Source organism: Argiope bruennichi, chromosome 7 (assembly GCF_947563725.1).
Source record: "Argiope bruennichi chromosome 7, qqArgBrue1.1, whole genome shotgun sequence".
Lineage (NCBI taxonomy): Eukaryota > Metazoa > Arthropoda > Arachnida > Araneae > Araneidae > Argiope > Argiope bruennichi.
The window spans coordinates 133,720,222-133,738,372 of record NC_079157.1 but is presented as its reverse complement, the minus strand read 5'-3'; the positions used below and the strand labels follow the sequence as shown (position 1 = coordinate 133,738,372).

The following is an 18,151-nucleotide window of genomic DNA, read 5'->3' as shown; positions in this document are numbered from 1 at the left end:
TTTGTGTGGTATGGACTTTGAAAAATTCCGTTGGTACATCAATAATTAAGATGTTATAAAATCAAATCAATTCATGAAGTGGTTAATGAACATAAAATCTCTAACAGGAAGCTTAACCAGATGGAGTCAGAATTTTAATCTTTCAGTCCCAAAACAGAATATATTTATAGCAAATCTAAAGTTATTACAAATATGCTGTTTCAACCAATTTCAAGCATTGAAGAGATATATGCAAAATTTGCTTCATAATTAGTGATACACTATCAAGAAATTCCAAGAATATTAAGGATGAGAATTTAAAAGATGTATTTTTTAAGTTAATTCTTTTGGAAGTGCTCATGAAGACTGCTGTGATATGAGACACTGGTCAAGTTATTGCTATTTAAAGAAATAGGAGATACAGTATAAGTATGCTTCTGACAAGGGGAATGAAAAAACTTAACTGGTGACCTCCTAAGTGTTCTCTTGCTTATTAAGAAAGTGCCATGATATTATAATTTCTAAATGATATTGTTGGATTCAATGTGAAATGAGATGTATTGGAATCACATGCAATGCACAGAATGGTAATCGATGGAATCACAGTTGTTGCAACGGGAAACGAACAAACTTTATTCGTTTTCGTAGTTTCCTGTAATTCCTTTTTTTTATTATTTGTTTTATATATATATTTATGATGCATCTGTTCATTTCCGGTCTGGTGGCGCCAGAAGGGATTATTATTTATTGGGTTTTTTGTAATTTAACAGTTGTCTGTTAGAACTCCTGAAGGAGTGTTTGTAATTTATAAAACTGCATTAAAAATGTTAAACAAAACGACCTCACTGCTTTTGTCATGTGGAAGTTATTGGATATTTTTAGGGTAGGCAAGCTCTATCCAGGACATTTTGGCTCGAACTTTGATCAGCAGAAAGGTATGTGGATTCTTTTTTGTTGATCAATAGAAATTAAAGAACAACAAATCCGCAATATGGCATCCCTGCCGGGATCAGAGCTTGATAAGTTTTTGATAGAATTTTATGAATAAGCATTTGAAAATCGAAACTTCGATTTATTGGAACATTTTCGAACATGTTTAGAACTTTATTTAGATTTGAAAATTAGAACATTTTAGAACTCAAGAACAATTTCGGTTTCAATTTTGAAATATTAGAACTTTTTCTAACCAACTGAATTTGGTGCTTAGAAAATTAGATTTCCTTTTAGAATTACTTGCAACTTGAAGCAATAAAAAGAACTTTTGAAATATTTATGAATGGTTGGATTTCTGACACTAGCATCAGGAATATTTTTAGAAACGAAACTGAATTTTTATGAAACTTGAATTTAGAATTTTAGAATATTTGAATTTTTATGAAACTTGAATTTAGAATTTTAGAATATTTGAATTTTTATGAAACTTGAATTTAGAATTTTAGAATATTTGAATTTTTATGAAACTTGAATTTAGAATTTTAGAATATTTGAATTTTTATGAAACTTGAATTTAGAATATTTGAATTTTTATGAAATTTGAATTTAGGAATTTTGAATATTTGAAATCTTGTGAATTTATACTTTTGTATATTTATAGAAACTGAATTTTAAATGTGCTTTCTATTTGAAATTTTGAATATTTGTTTTTGAAATTGAAATGTGTAAAAATTGAAGTATTGTGGGGAATAATTTATTATTGAAATTGAATGCTTAGATTAGTAAAGAGTATTTTTTTGAGTATTTAAAATGTCGGAACAACAGCAATTTGATTTGTTAAAACGAAAACGGAAGTCTTTACGCACCGCGGTAACGAAAGCTGTAAACGATTTAGAAACTGAATTGGCTAATGAACAATTAAATTCTGAAAAGTTAGAGGAATTTTCGGAAATTCTTAATTGTAAATTCGAACAATTGTCTATAGTTGATCAACAACTTGAGCCTCTTTTTAATACAGATAATTTTGAGGAAGAGTTTGAAACGGCGCAAGAATATAGAGATAAAGTTTTACTTTGTCTGTTCCGCACTAAAAAGAAAATTAATCAAGTTGCTAAGTTGAACTTGGATAATTCGTCATTAGTAGAAAACACGGCTTCGACTATTCCAACAGAAAACTTTCTTCCCCAGAATGTTGAAAGTATCAGAATTAAATTCCCCAAATATCATATAGCCAGATTTTTTGGCGATGATGCCTCTAAGTGGCTGACATTTTGGAACAGTTTTGAAACGGCTGTACATAACAATGAGTCATTAAATAAAGTCGACAAATTTAATTATTTAAAGGCTCATCTTGGAGGATCTGCATTAAATACCGTAGAAGGATTCCCTATTTCAGCAGCTGCGTACGATGAAGCAGTTCAATTATTGAAAGAACGATTTGCAAGTACTGAAGTATTGGTTCAAGCCCATATGAATAAAATATTATCTTTACCACCATTAAAAGACTCTAACGACATTCGGTCCTTCCGACAATTTGTTGATAACTGCAATGTTCAATTGAGAAGTTTGGAGTCTTTAGGTATTTCAACCTCACAATATGGAAGTATCTTGTGTCCAATAATCATGAAACTTATTCCGGCTGATTTACTTTTAGAATACAATAAATCAGAAAAACAAAATTCAGGTTCTAAAATTGAGGAACTGTTATCCTTCATTACTCATGCCTTAGCTGCCAGAGAAAAAACGCAGTCTATTAACCAAACAAATAAATCGTGTATTGAATTGCGTAATCGACGTATGGAGTTTAAATACCAGGATCGCGAAAATAAAAGAATAAATCAAAAAGGTATCTCTACTGCTACTGCTAATGAACTGTTAGTGACTCCTCTCAATGAAAATAGAAACAAAACGAAGAATAGCTGTGTCTTTTGTGAATCGATGACTCATACTACGAATAGCTGTGGACGTGCGATGACAGATCTTTCTCTACAGGAAAGAAAGAATATTTCATTGTGAAACGGTTGCTGTTTCAATTGCCTTAAAATAGATCGGCATCTTAGTAGGAATTGTCCCATAAATAAAACGAAATGTGAATTTTGTTCAGGATTACATCACAAATTTTTATGTTTTAGACAGCAACACATAGAAAGAAAAAATCTGGTTCAGACTGGGTCGACAGATCTAGGTAATCAGAGTGAAGGAGAAGTTTTTTTACAAACTTTGGTTGTTTACATCAAAAATGATAATTGTGAAAGGCTAGTAAGGGCAATTTTAGATACCGGAAGTCAGAAGAGTTATGTTTCGCAATACATTGCTAAAACTTTGGGTTTGAAGAGCCTAGGAAAACACAAGGTAACGCATGGACTTTTTGGCGGTCAACAAATGACTGAAGTGCATGATAGATATTCTATTAAATTATGTAGTCTGGATAGAAATTTTGATTTTACTTTGGAAGTTAACGATCAGAAGAATATACAGTGAAAGTCAAAAGAAAGTAAACACCAACTTTTCATGTATAAAATGCTTTATTTCAAATGCATTATTGACTTATAATGTAAAACAAATACTTAAAATTAAATGTTCATTTAATTAGAATTTAACAGCTTATAAATGTTAAGCTAAAATAAAATACAAAAAGAAATAGCTCAATTTAAACAAATGTCTAGCCAACTTTCTGAGTCAAAAAAAAGTAAACAGATAACTCTGATAGCAAAATAGAATGAAAAAAAATTAGCAATTAATACTTTGTTTGCTTTCCTTTAGATTTTATTACAGCTTTTAACCTTCTAGGCATAGATGCTACCAATTTTTTCGTCAGTTCGATCGGGATTTTCTGCCATTCTTCCAAGATAGTTTTTTTCAATTCTTCTTTATTTGAAACCGTTCTTTGGCGTACTTTTTTATCTAAATATGCCCATAAATGTTCAATGGGGTTGAGGTCTGGAGACTGCGGAGGATGGTCTAAAGTCTTGGGTGTCCGATATAGTAACCATTCTTTTACAATTTTAGATGTGTGTTTTGGATCGTTGTCATGCTGGAAGATCCAAGTTCGTGACAGTCCTAATTTCTCAACACTGGGGCCAACATTTTCTTTTAAAATATTTAAGTAGCCTATTTTATCTATCGTAGATTCGATAAATACCAAATTTCCGACCCCTGCTGCCGCCATACATCCCCAGACCATAATAGAGCCACCCCCATGTTTAATTGTTTTAACTGTACATTTATCATCAAATTCTTCGTTCTTCGATCGCCATATTTTCGACTGCTTTTTAGGGGCCAAAATTTCAAATTTTTTTTCATCACTAAATAAAATATTATTCCAAAAATTTAAATCATTTTTTTCGTACTTCCTAGCAAAATTCAGGCGCTTATTTTGATTTGTTTTCGATATGAATGGCTTTTTACGCGGTATCCTACCATGTAACCCATGATCATTAAGAGTTCTTCTTATAGTACTTGCGCTTACTGATTTTCCTGATGTCTGAGATACATTTTGCGCTATCTTTACAGCACTTTCAGCTGGATTTTGTTTTATCTACAGTTCTAACTTCTGCATCAGTAAGTCTTCTTGGTCTTCCTGTTCTTTCAAAATCCTTAATCTGCTTATACTTCGTATATTTGTCAATGATTTTTTTGACCGTGCAATGATTCCTTTGGACAATTTGTCCTATTTCACGTAATGATTTTCCGTTTTTCTTCAAATTTATTATTATTTTTCTCGTTTCTAGTGATGTTTGTTTCCCCATATCCAGTTTTCTAAAAATGTTCCAGAAAATTTCAGAAATTAACAGAAGAGCGAAATGTACATCAAGAATTCACTTTTGTTTAAGATTCCGTGAAAAAAAAGTGGTGGCACTTACAAAATTGATAACGTTATAGTGAAAGACTTGTCAGTGTTTACTTTTTTTTGACGCTCAAAAATGGGTGTATTTTTTGATTAAGCGGCTTATTTCTTCTTGTAATTACAATTTGTTTAATATTTATAACGATTTAAATATTTTAATATTAATTATTTAACTATGCAATATTAATTTATGTTACAAGTCAATAATATATTTGCTATATATTGTTTCACACATGAAAAATTAGTGTTTACTTTTTTTTGACTCGCACTGTATGTTTAGGAATACCTAGAATTACTGACCATCGTATTTTAAAGAAATTAGAGCAACTTGATATTTTTATAGGTGATTCTACTGTGAATAACAAGCATTGCATTTTTGATAAAAACGTTGATGAAATTCATATTTTGTTAGGAGCGGACATAATAGGAAAACTATTTACGGGTGAGATTAAACAAGTATCTAAAGGTCTCACAGCAGTAAATACAAAATTGGGATGGACTGTTATGGGAAAATCGAACTCTAAATCCACTTTTGAATCCAAAAATTCATTACTGGTGCATTCTTTGCTTGCAAATCAGACAAAAATTTCGGACCTATGGGAATTAGATTCTTTGGGAATTAAGGACCCAAGTGAAAAGAAAACGAAACTTGAGTTGCAAGATCTTTACTTTAAAACATTTTGAGAATACGGTCTCGCAAAATGAAGATGGTAGATATTATGTATACATTCCTTGGATCGATGGACATGATAAACTTAGTGATAATTTTCAACTAGCCGAAAGAAGGTTGAAAAATACTGTAAGATCTCTAAAAGGTAATGGTAGCCTATTAGATTATGAGCAAGTGTTTTTTGAATGGGAAAATGAGGGGATTATTGAAAGGGTTAGTGAAAATGATCATGACAAAAATAAGAAAATTTATTACCTACCACACAGACCTGTGTTCAAAGAAAACTCTACAACCAAAATCCGCCCTGTATTTGATGGGTCCGCTCGTCATGGACACTTTTGTTCTCTGAACTCTTGCATTGAACCAGGACCTAATTTAATTGAAATAATACCTGCAATCTTGAATAGGTTTCGTTTAAGAAAGATAGGAGTAATATCGGATATTCGTAAAGCATTCTTGCAAATCGCTTTACACGAAAACGATAGGAACTTTCTACGTTTTTTGTGGTGGGAAGGTGGCGATCATGAAAAGGTTATTATTTATAGACATTGTCGAGTAGTCTTTGGAGTATCATGCAGTCCCTTCCTGCTAGCTGCAGTATTAAATTTTCATCTAAAACGGGCACCTGAGCATTTGAAAGCTGCAGCTGAAAAGCTACTAGACTCTATGTACGTTGACAATTGCGTAACGAGTGTGGAAACATTCAAAGAATACTTGTCTTTTCAACGAGACTCTAGAGAATTGTTGGCATTAGGAAATTTCGACTTACGTGGTTGGAGACATAGTAACATGCATTCACCTATTTTGGAGGAAAGCATTGATCAACATGATCTCTATTCGCCCGAGGTACAAGTTCTTGGTCTTTTGTGGAATGTGGAAAGAGATACTTTGTCCATCTCTTTCAAAGAGCCCGTTCTTGAAGAAGGACCCGTTTCGAAAAGAAAAATACTTTCCATTACTCATCGAATTTTTGACCCAATTGGAGTCACCTGCCCTGTCACTCTAATTCCCAAACTGATTCTGCAAGAGTGTTGGAAGATGGAAGCGTCTTGGGATTCTCCATTGCCTGAAGACATCGAGAAAAAATTTGAAATTTGGCAGCGTCAACTTAAAGACTTGAAAGAATTAGAAATTTCACGGAGGCTGTCACACCTCGATCTTAAAGACGCCAGCTTGTCACTAGAGGTATTTTGCGACGCTTCAAAATTGGCTTACGCTACGTGCGCATTTCTTCGAGTTGAGAAAGATGGCAAGGTGACCTGCCAATTAATCCAAGCACGATCAAAGGTTGCTCCTTTGAAAGGTATTTCTATCCCAAGATTGGAACTTTTATCTTGCATGATCGGAGCAAGGTTAGCTGATGCGATAAAGAGAGATTTGCATTTGGAAGATATTGAAAGCACTTTCTGGTCTGATTCAATGGATGTTCTACATTGGATAAAAAGAGAAGGCCCATGGGCTACCTTTGTTGCTAATAGAGTGTAGGAGATAAGAAAACTATCTTCTGTGGAAAATTGGAGACATGTACCTGGTATTTCTAACCCAGCTGATCTCCCATCGAGAGGATGTACAGTGAGGACCCTCATCAAAAGTCATTGGTGGGAAGGACCTGATTGGATCAAAAGGTCGAAAGAAGATTGGCCAAAATCTGCTCATTTTCCAAATATGGAAGTGGTTAATTCAGAAAAGAAGAAGACTATTGTAACCGCTTCTGTTTTACAACTTGAGGAAAAGTATTATCATCGATTTTCATCGTATGTTAAAATTGTCCGAATTACAGCTTGGCTTTTAAGGTTTCTTAAGAATCTGAAGAATGGGAGAAATCGAAGAACAGTAGGTCCATTGAATTATGATGAAATCAAGAAGGCTGAACGTATTTTGCTGAAACAAGTGCAGTTAGAAGCCTTTTATGATGAGAACGACAAAAGGTTAAAATCTTTACAAGTTATCAAAGACTCTGAGGGAATTCTAAGAGTGAAAACCAGAATATTTTTTAGGGAAGACCATAGAGATTTTCGTCTACCCATAATTCTTCCTTCCGATCATCCTGTTGTCATGACTCTCATAATGTATGAACACGAATATCATGGACATTCTGGAGTTCAAATGCTTATGTACCATCTTAGGGAAAATTACTGGATTTTGAAGTCAAGAAAAGCTATTAAAAAAGCTATAAAGTCCTGCATCATTTGCAATAGATTTGATGCAAAACCGGTTTTTGTTCAGGAGGGCCTATTGCCTCAAGACCGTGTGAGAGATGCTGAAACTTTCGAAATCGTAGGATTAGATCTAGCTGGACCTGTCATCCTTAAAGAAGAAAGAAAGGCTTGGATTTTGATCCTAACTTGCGCGGTTTACCGTGCAGTCCACCTCGAACTTTTAACTTCAGTATCAACTGAAAATTTCCTACTAGGTTTGAGGAGATTTATTGCACGAAGAGGTCGACCATCTGTCATCTATTCAGATAATGGTACAAATTTGAAAAGTACTCATCGTCTACTGAAGGAAGTTGATTTCGAAAAACTGAAGAATATTGAAGAACTAAGTCCTATTTCTTGGACTTTTATACCTCCAAATGCCCCCTGGTGGGGAGGATTTTGGGAGAGACTTATCGGCCTTATGAAGCGGATTTTAAGAAGAACTTTAAGAAAGACATCTTTAAATCATGAAGAAATGAACACAGTTCTTTGTGACTGTGAAAGAGTAATGAATTCAAGACCACTTACTTATGTTTCGGAAGATGCCGAAGATTTGGAACCCCTTACTCCAGCAATGTTCCTGCACAATATTAGAGAAACCGGTGTGCCTGATTTAGACCTAATTGAAAAAACTAAGTTTAATAAAAGATTGGCCTACCGAAACAGAGTCCAAAAGGATCTAAGGAAACGTTTTCGATCGGAATACTTGGGACAATTGCGAGAAATACAAAAGGTAAAAAGAGAAACTGCTTTATGTATTGGAGACATCGTTTTGGTTGAAGATAATACCAAAAGATTGAACTGGAATTTGGGGAGGATTTTGAAACTGTTTCAAGGAAAAGACAATAGAGCTAGAGTAGCTCTAGTTAAAACCAAGTTTGGTTCTTTTCTGCGTCCTGTGCAGAAATTATATCCACTTGAAGTGAGCGAAAATGATAAACCTGTTGAACACAATACTAATTCTCCTCTAATTTCAGGTGCTAATAGACGAGAGGCTTTTCCCATCTCTTTAGATAGGAAGACTTCCCTGATAGAGCCCCCTGATGGACTTCCACTTCCTTCTAAAGAATCTGACTGTGGAACCGACATGGAGCCGACGATGGATTCTTCGCCTCTCCTTCCGAATGAAACTTCTCATCCTGTCTTACCTGACGGAACTGAAAAATTGGAACCAAGGCGATCCCGTTATGGACGATTGCTGAGACCTGTCCAAAGACTATGAACTTTTATCTGAGTTTATGAACAGCTTATAAACTCAAAGTGGGGAGTGTTGCAACGGGAAACGAACAAACTTTATTCGTTTTCGTAGTTTCCTGTAATTCCTTTTTTTTATTATTTGTTTTATATATATATTTATGATGCATCTGTTCATTTCCGGTCTGGTGGCGCCAGAAGGGATTATTATTTATTGGGTTTTTTGTAATTTAACAGTTGTCTGTTAGAACTCCTGAAGGAGTGTTTGTAATTTATAAAACTGCATTAAAAATGTTAAACAAAACGACCTCACTGCTTTTGTCATGTGGAAGTTATTGGATATTTTTAGGGTAGGCAAGCTCTATCCAGGACATTTTGGCTCGAACTTTGATCAGCAGAAAGGTATGTGGATTCTTTTTTGTTGATCAATAGAAATTAAAGAACAACAAATCCGCAATAACAGTGCAATTGCCCATGCTATAGCTAAAACTTCTTTCAGAGAATTATTAACTCCTTCGAGATTTATGGTTCATAAGTGTAACATGCTGGTTCCACTCTTATCTTAACATAACAGGGCAAGCATTGCATACCCATGAAAATTTGCTTGAATTTTTAAATGTTACAGGATGGTTACAGGATTTTTAAATGTTACAGGATTTTTAAATGTTACAGGAATTTTTAAATGTTACAGGATGTTACAGGACAGGAATTTTTTAATGTTACAGGATTAAATGTTACAGGATTTAAATGTTACAGGATTGTAAATGTTACAAATGGCAATGGTTTTCACTACAGTTGAACCATATGGAATTTGAGTTTCATATACTAATATCAGTTTTCTAAATTTTATACATCTATTGGTGTAAATTCAATAAAAGTGCACATGTGATTTAAAGAGATTCCAGTATTTTTGCTTACTTCTACTTTTCATTAATAGAATATGGAAAACTGCTGACTATTACAGAGGGTAAGGGTGCTGTATTTCTGGGTGTGTTTCATAAATGTTTTGATATATGTAGTGGTATTATATTAAGTATAATTCCGTTAACAATGGCTAAGTGAATTAGGATAACCTAATTGATAAAAAAAATAGGTAAAATTATGAGTGAAAAGTGATTCTGAGATAATGGTATTAAAAATAACAATGAACCATTAGCTTATTTCCCTCAGACAGAGAGGAATATAATTATTAAGAGGAATTGCTATTAGATGCTTGTCTGAATTTGCAGTAACTCAGCCTTCTGATACAAAATCATTATTGAAGACTTTCCAGATAGAACTAGTTAGACAAATTTTTAAATTGGAATTTCATTACCTACAGATTATATTTGGATTTTCTGTAAATTTTTTATATGAGCCATATTTGTAACTTTGTTTTAATGTGCAGTTATAATTTTAGTATTGTTTCACTTTTTATTCATAAAAGTAATAAATGTACCAGCATCTTACCAATATATTGAAATTGCCAGAGGAAAAAAATAATTTGACAACTCGCGATAGTTTTAGTGTTAACATTTCATTTTTTACATTAACACATTTTGAGTAACTTACATTAACACATTTTGAGAATAGTAAAAATGGGTGTCACTATATTAAAATGTTGACATTATATGAATTTTAAAAAATGGCATAACTTCTGAAAATGAATGAACTGATGCTCCATTTCACAATGTTAAGTCGAATATATGTGCTTTGTTCCTGAATGGGTTAAGCAATCTGCTAACATATTCAATAAGCAATATTATATTATCTTGAAATGCCACAAAAAGTTTGAAATTTGTAAGAAAAAATTGAAAAAAATGAAACTTTTTAAAAGGGCCTTTAAAAAATTTTCTTAAATTTTAATTTGATAATAGTGCAGAAAAGTTAGCTTTTAGATTTAAAAAGAATTTTTTTGAATTCTGGTTGAAATACAATAATATCTTGAAGAACTGCAAAGAGTGTAAAGTTTACAAAAAAAATTGAAAAATTATAAATTTTAATAAAATATTTATAATGAACTTTTTGTTCATATTATGTTACAAAAGACGATTTTAAATACATATATAAGCATTTCAACTGGAAAAAATTATTAATTGCTGAGTAAAATAAATATTTTTATGTCAAATTTTGCATTTCTTATTTCTGTATCCTTAATGATTACAAATCTTATAGCCGCAAAATGTTTGTTTCTACTTCATTGCTACATTCAGTGGTAGAGGTGGTTGCCATGTGCTCGAGATTTACAGGGGCCTCAAAATCGATTTCCACACATATCGTAGTGCTAAACTGATGGAAAATTTTCTTGTTCATAGTCTTCTCTTCAGTTTGGTTCACAGAATTCTCTGTTTACTTTTTATTAAAAAAATAAAATAAATGAATAAAAAGCCAAATGAAACATTGTGTTGCACTGACGGAAACTCGGAGTTAAAAAAACATTTGTTCTATTATGCGAACTAAAGTGTCACATATTTTGCTTATAGAAAGATCCTTCTCTGAAGCAATTTTCATGTTATATCTAATATGACAGTAAGACTTGATTCATAAGTAGCAAGTTTAACTTCAAGCAAATCACTAAATTCCCCAAAAATAGAACACTCATATATTTGTCTTGTCCTCACTAATTTAGACTGAGCCATTTTTACTCACAGCAAAGCACACAAGTGCACAAACTACCAAATCAGTTATGTTAATCGGTTAGAATAGTCAGACGAAACAGGGATGTCAACTCAACTGAACTCGGCGAAGCTACTGATTTGAAGGGAGCTCTGTCCTTGTCACCCGGATGCATACAAATATCCGCCTAACCTCAATAACAATCGCTCCAGCAATGACTCAGTGCCAAGCCAGAGAAATAGTAACACTGATTTTATACTTTTATTTATATGATAATGCATATTTAATGTTTTTTATTTCATAAGGTAGAACGCAAAAAATCTTAAAAAGTTGTAAAAAGTGTGTTTTTATGAAGTACTTGAGGCACCTCAAGATATACTCTAATATTTTTTTATAATTTTTATTTAGCTACACCAAAAGGCAACTTTTCTGCACTATTCCAAATTAAAAATCAAATGTTGATTATATCATAAAAAAACTTTAAAATGTAGCAAAAATTTCAATTTTATGAAATTTTAACCTTGTGATACCTCAAGATCTACACCAATATTTTTCATTTTAAATTTATTTTATTTTATCTACACCAAAAGACAACTTTTCTGCACTATTACAAATTAAAAATTGATTTTTTTTATTCCACCCTACTAGCCATGCTTCTCATGTCATAGCAAGCCAATTTGTCATGCAATCTACTCCACAGGGATGTATTAGATGGCAAAGCATGCAACCAATGAACTTGAAGTCCAATTGGTTACTTAGTTTAATACGTTAAATATATATATAAAAAATTCATGGCATTTCAAATATACATTGCTAGTCCTAATAAAATACAACATGGTAAAGATATAACTTTAAAGCATGTAAACATTTTTTTTTTTTTTTTTTTTTTTGCAAATAGTTATAGCATTTATAAATATTGCACATGTCAAAATAAAAAGGAATAGATTTACTAACATCCAATAGAGACAAGAAACTTTAGAAACTGATGGATTGGTAAGAGATATGATTAATTAATAACTGTAATAAATAAAATCATTTATAAAAAGAAAGATTTTTCTTCAAAAAGAAAAAGAACAAATCTTAAAATTTAAAACAGTGGATGTATACTTTTTGAATCAAATAATCTTTATTATCAACATAGTATTTAAAACCCACTTTCAATTATTAAATACAAAGTGCAAATAAAAAAAACTAAATTAAAGTTAAAATTATACAACGTACCTCTTCCTCTCCCTTTTGGTGGCATGTTATTGCATCGGTTAACAAAACTATATAATGAAAAAGATATAAAATAAATAATGGTATAAAAAACGCTTCATTCTCAGTAATATATTTTATATATAAACATAATTTATACGTTGAAACAAAGTAAGTACTTTTGTATTAACTACATATCACAGACAAACCTTTGACATAACCACATACCATTAGGAAACTAAGGGCTTAACTGCCTGTTATTGGTGAAAGCCAAATTATATTTTTCTACTATCATCTTTAGTGATTATTTTTTGCCATTTAATGCAGTTAATACACAATAACACATAATGCTATCATGAATAAAATAAAATTGCAACAATTTAATGCTTTAAATGATATTCTAATACAATTGAAATTTTGGATTGCTTTAAACAATGAGAACACAATTTAAAACAATGAGAGGGTTCTTTTAATTTCAGGAATACTCAATAATATGAATTATTAAACAGAAGAGAAATAAGTAAATATCAATAATAAATAAAATGCATAATTTAATGCAATTTTATATGATTTATTTTTTGTTGTTTTTAGGAATCTTTCAATAATAAGACTGAACAAAATGTCATATCAGAAATAATAGAAAATTAATAATACTGATGAATGTAATTGATAAAAATCATGTAAATAAAAAAAGAATGAAAATGTAAAACTGAAGTAGTATTTTAAAAATAAAGTGCTATTAATATCTTTAAAAGACTGTGTTGTATTGGATATTAAAAACATTTTTTTCTTTCAATTTATAATAGCTTTGAATGTTAAACTAGTATATGAAATTTCTCTCTATATCTTACTTATGGAAGTACATTTTCTTTCTATTTAATTCAATATCATACTTTTCTGATCTCAGAAAGCAGCAAATAATGCCTTTAAAAGTTTATAAATACTTTTAGATATTTCATTTACATGATTACTATTTAAAATTTCACATAAAATTCACTCCAGACTTAAGGTTTTAACATTTTTAAAATCAATACTCAGGATTTCTGATCTTTTGTAAACATATTCATAATTCAATAACAAAATATTTTGAAACCAATAGGAATTCATTATTATTAATCTTATACAGTTAAACAACAAATAATTTGCTCAAAGAATTCTCACATATGGGATGCGAAACTCATTACTTACTCTATTAATGAATACGAGAAATCCGAAATCCTATTCTGAGTACTAGCTTCAAGATAATTACATCACCTCAGACAGTTAATAGATAAACTGTCCACAGATGAAATCCTCTAAGTACTAGTAAATAATAGATACCGAAACATGAAGTACATAAGAGCGAATATTTCATAAATACGAATTGAAACTTTCTGCGAATATCTAGAAAAATACGTTAGCGAAAGGATTAATCTTTAAGGTTACTATAACAAACAAGGAGAGGAGGGGAATAACGAAAAACATCAGTAGCCAGAAAAGCCTAAACTCGCCAAATTGATTTTCTGAAAACAATGCTACAACCGAAAACTCTACAGTTCGCTTTTCCAGATATACACCCTAGAAGAAAAACTAAATAGAAAACAAATACTGATATATGAGAATAAATGTAACAATATATATATATATGAAATATCAGTAGAATTTTATTAATAAGATTTAATACGTATGAAATAGAAAAGCACATTTTTGTCATTGAAAAAAGCATTTATTTCTACGTTTTATCCCCAAATTCATGAATTATACTTATTTTGACAGAAAAATTGTGTATATAAAAACGAAGAGAAGAAGCTGAAACCTTTTTTTATGAAATGGAAATGCCAAAAATATTGTTAAAATAATTAAAAATGAAAAGTATACAATTAAAGCCTTGAAAGTATGAGGAAAAACACTTTTCCATGTACCATCTGTAACTTATTTTCTAAGTAGTGACAAACAAACTTCTAACCTCCTGTTTACAAGGTAAACACGGTGAAATTTAACGAATCAAAATCCTTTAAACCACAAATCATGGGGCAGACAAAGCAGATATAAAAATGCCATTACACTGCGTTCTTTGTGAATCGCAAACACAGAGGGGAAATCTCAGTTCAGACGCATGTCCGCAGAGACGGCAGAGATAGAGCTCACTTCTCATTGGTTCGCTGGATCATGTGACTTGGCGAACTTCTTAATGAATATCACAGCCCAACGCCAAAACGGATTTTAAATTTTTATTTCATTAAATTATTGATTTTCGCTACATCATTATAGAGGAAATTTGTTCTATAGAGTGATAATCTTTTTTCTAATATTATTTATACTATATATATATCTTAAAAATATTCTACTTTTAATTTTTTAAGTTGATTGTAGGAACATCTCATTGCCTGGCGTGCTTTGAAAATAATTGTGATATTTAAAAGGTTCTGCTAAAGTAAGAATTGTCAGATTTGTACGATTCAGATCTGTCTTTGTATATCGCTGCTTATTCGAATTCAAACTCAAATGTCACATGCTATTTGAATCTTCAACTGCTGCTAATATTTTTTAAAGCAATGTCAACAATGATTTGAATTCTATTTATGGTTGCTAACTTAAAAGAAGTAAGGATTTTGTCACAAAAAGCACTTCCACTTCTTCTGAGACAACTCAACTCCGGAGTTTCTTGTCCTAAAAGAACAACTACAACTTCTAACGGCCGTATTCACCAAACCGGTTGCTAAACATCGGATCGTTCAACCCATGATCAACGACAAATCATCAACCAATGATCATTGGTATTCACGAACGTTAATTTTACGACTAAGCATCAAGGTTACGACAAGCAGCTTTTTCTGCCTTTTTCAACCGGAAATGGATCTTCATTGGTCTATATATATCACATGATTATCAGCTGATGGGTGGCGCTGTTTCGTGTTTTTGTTGTTATTTTGTTTCTTTCCCAGCTTCTGACAGATTTTAAAATTTTTTTTGTGATATTCGAGTTTTGATTTTTGTGAACCCGGCACAAGCTAAGAATCCGTTCAGGAGCATACGCCGGAAAACAAACCTCATTCCTTCCTTGTACAAGGAATGTGGTAAGATCAAACGAGAAAACAAAGGTGATATTGCCTAGTGACAATCTCACCGATTTGCTTACATGATATTATAGCTTTTCGTAGGATTGTTTCTCTGACTATACATTATTAACCAAGTATATTTTAAATTTCCACTGTATTATTAAGTAATAAAACATTTGTGTATTTGCTCTCTTTTGAATTGAGAATATGCATATTAGCTGTGCTTTGAATAGTTTTCCAATGAATTAAACTTTTACAAAAGGTCTATCTGAATTAAATTTTTGAAAAAATTGCATATTAACCTTAAATTAGTTAATTTACTTATGGAAATATTTAAACATTTTTTATATAATTATAGAGTATATACATAAACAATAGAAATAACAAACTGCTGCAAACTGATTTCGCAAGTGAGGAGTTCTTCTAAACAATGAATTTAACAAAAATTGTAGTATCCTGTATTTTTAATATAATAAAAGAGTAGGAAATGTAGTGTATAAAATCTTGCTTACAAGTATTATGACTTTCATATTAGTAAATAATTTTCATTTACACAAAATATTTCAATTTCCAAAGGTTATTTAAATTGTAATGAAAAGCAATGATATCTCTGGCAATCCCATATAATTGTTTGCATGAAGTTTATAGCATATATTACAAACTTCTCTTTAAGATTGTTATTAGACTTTCAGCATTTATTTTTAAACAAATAGGTTTTAAACTTCCACAATATATTATATTTTAAAAAAATACTAAGATTATTTTTGGTGTCAATATTTAAATATGTATTAGCTGTCTACATATTCAGTAGTTTTTGAGATAATTTTTTTCCCTCAAAGCTGAATAAAAGTAAAAAATACTTATTCTGTGGTATGCTTTTATTTCTATCGAAAAGCAAATATGGAAAAATTTTCTTTTATTAACTATCAGAATATTAAATTTTTACATATATTTTGTTAAAAAAGATATAAATTTATAGTTATAAATGTCAGAATATATACATATAAGAAGAATATATACATTCAGAATATATGCTGCAAATCAGAAGATTCAAATTATAAACAAAAGTCAGTGAAAATTGTATATGAATATTGAAGACCAACAGCTATTTCACCAAAATAAATATTCATGCAATAAATTTGTATAGTATATAGTTATTGTGGAAGTGAAGAAGCTCATTTATACCTCATATCTAAAACTTTTTGTAAACAATGAATTTAACAACTCTTTAAATTTGAATGGGCTAATTGTTAGCTTGACAACATGTACTTGACATTACAAATCAGTATAAAAATAATGTAAATATTGATGAAAACCATACTTATTTTAGAATTGATATCCCTGAATGAAATAAATGATTAATTTGCACATCATAAGCATTCACTTTTGTTCAAATAAATTGAGTGGCAAAACATCTACAATTAACAATACATTTTTTAACACTTTCTGCTTGATGATTCAAACTTAATCAAAAAGCAACACAGGTTAACTTGATTAGCCTGTCAGAAACTAGTAATGATATTTTAATTCTTTCAAGTAAATGTGAAATTCCATTTGATTCAACAAGTTTTTGCCTTTTTCTTTTTTTTTTTATTCCCAGGATTTTGTACCAAAAAAGTTATTAATTTTTTGATATTTTAACATTTAGTTTCTACTCATACTTGAATAATATCTGTCACTTTATTATATTAATTTCCAATGATGTTTTTAATTATTCATATCTTCATGACAATCATTACTTCCGGAAATCATAAACCTATGAGCACAACATCTAACTAAATACTGTTAAGTCAGCATAATTTCCTTTGTTTAATTGTCAAATTTTTCAACTCAGGATCTTGTGTATTTAAACAAGGAATCTCTTTCTATATTTAAATTTGATGAAAGATGATCCAAATTGAAATGTTTCAAAAAAGTAAAAGAATTTTTCACAAAATTTTTTTTTCTTGAAATCATCCTAAATATTATTCTAATAGGTTACATTAAAATGTCAGTTAAGTTAAGTTGAATTTTTAAAATAAAAACCTCTTTTTTAAAATTTTATATTTGCATCATAATTTGTAGAAATTTGAATTAACTCGGATAAGTTATTATCTATACTTGTTTTTCAAATTCCAAAATTTTCAAATCCCAATTAATCTATTTTCTTTGTTTTTCACACACTTCTCAGAATGTCTTAAAATATGCAAAATTAAAAAAGGACTTCTGTATACAAAAATCTATTTTATTCAAATTTGACTCGAAAAGTAACATATATGAATTACAAAAGAAAATTCTGACAGAGAAGTTACAGCTTCTACAAGCATTAAAACAAAGTTCCATTAAAGGTACTTTAAAATATAACATTCATGCTGATTATTAATTCAAAATTCTTCTACAAGAATTACAAGAAAGTGTCAATAGAGGTGCAACATTAATGCTGATTCTTAATACAAAATTCTTCTAGATGTGTCTTTTTATTTCTCTAATACATATACATATTGTAATAAGATAATGAGCA

The 18,151-nt window shown here is 30.6% G+C and overlaps 2 protein-coding genes across 4 annotated transcripts in view; one reads left to right on the top strand and one right to left on the bottom strand.

The window, feature by feature from the left end:
* LOC129976407 (protein argonaute-4-like) overlaps nucleotides 1-14,702 on the bottom strand; it is a 34,307-nt gene extending 19,605 nt beyond the window's left edge. Inside the window, exons 1-2 of one of the 3 annotated variants that reach the window (XM_056089955.1) lie at nucleotides 14,559-14,702; nucleotides 12,638-12,684 (exon numbers count right to left, since the gene is read on the bottom strand). In XM_056089955.1, coding sequence (XP_055945930.1) covers nucleotides 12,638-12,662 — 25 coding nt within the window. In that variant the 5' untranslated portion in view covers nucleotides 12,663-12,684; nucleotides 14,559-14,702. Of the gene's footprint in view, nucleotides 1-12,637; nucleotides 12,685-13,801; nucleotides 14,157-14,514 lie in introns of those variants that run through there. The other 2 variants (XM_056089956.1, XM_056089953.1) reach the window with 2 other exon arrangements.
* On the top strand, nucleotides 835-9,098 carry LOC129976408 (uncharacterized). Its single transcript, XM_056089957.1, has 2 exons — nucleotides 835-914; nucleotides 8,605-9,098. Exons 1-2 carry the CDS (start codon nucleotides 836-838, stop codon nucleotides 8,847-8,849), a joined length of 324 nt encoding a protein of 107 aa, XP_055945932.1. The 5' UTR covers nucleotide 835; the 3' UTR covers nucleotides 8,850-9,098.
* Nucleotides 14,703-18,151: the final 3,449 nt, after the last annotated feature.

Coding starts and splice junctions, on each gene's coding strand:
- LOC129976408 (XM_056089957.1), top strand. CDS start 836: ATGTGGAAGTTATTGGATATTTTTAGGGTAGGCAAGCTCTATCCAGGA. Junction 915..8,604: donor GAACTTTGATCAGCAGAAAG/GTATGTGGATTC, acceptor CTCTAATTTCAG/GTGCTAATAGACGAGAGGCT.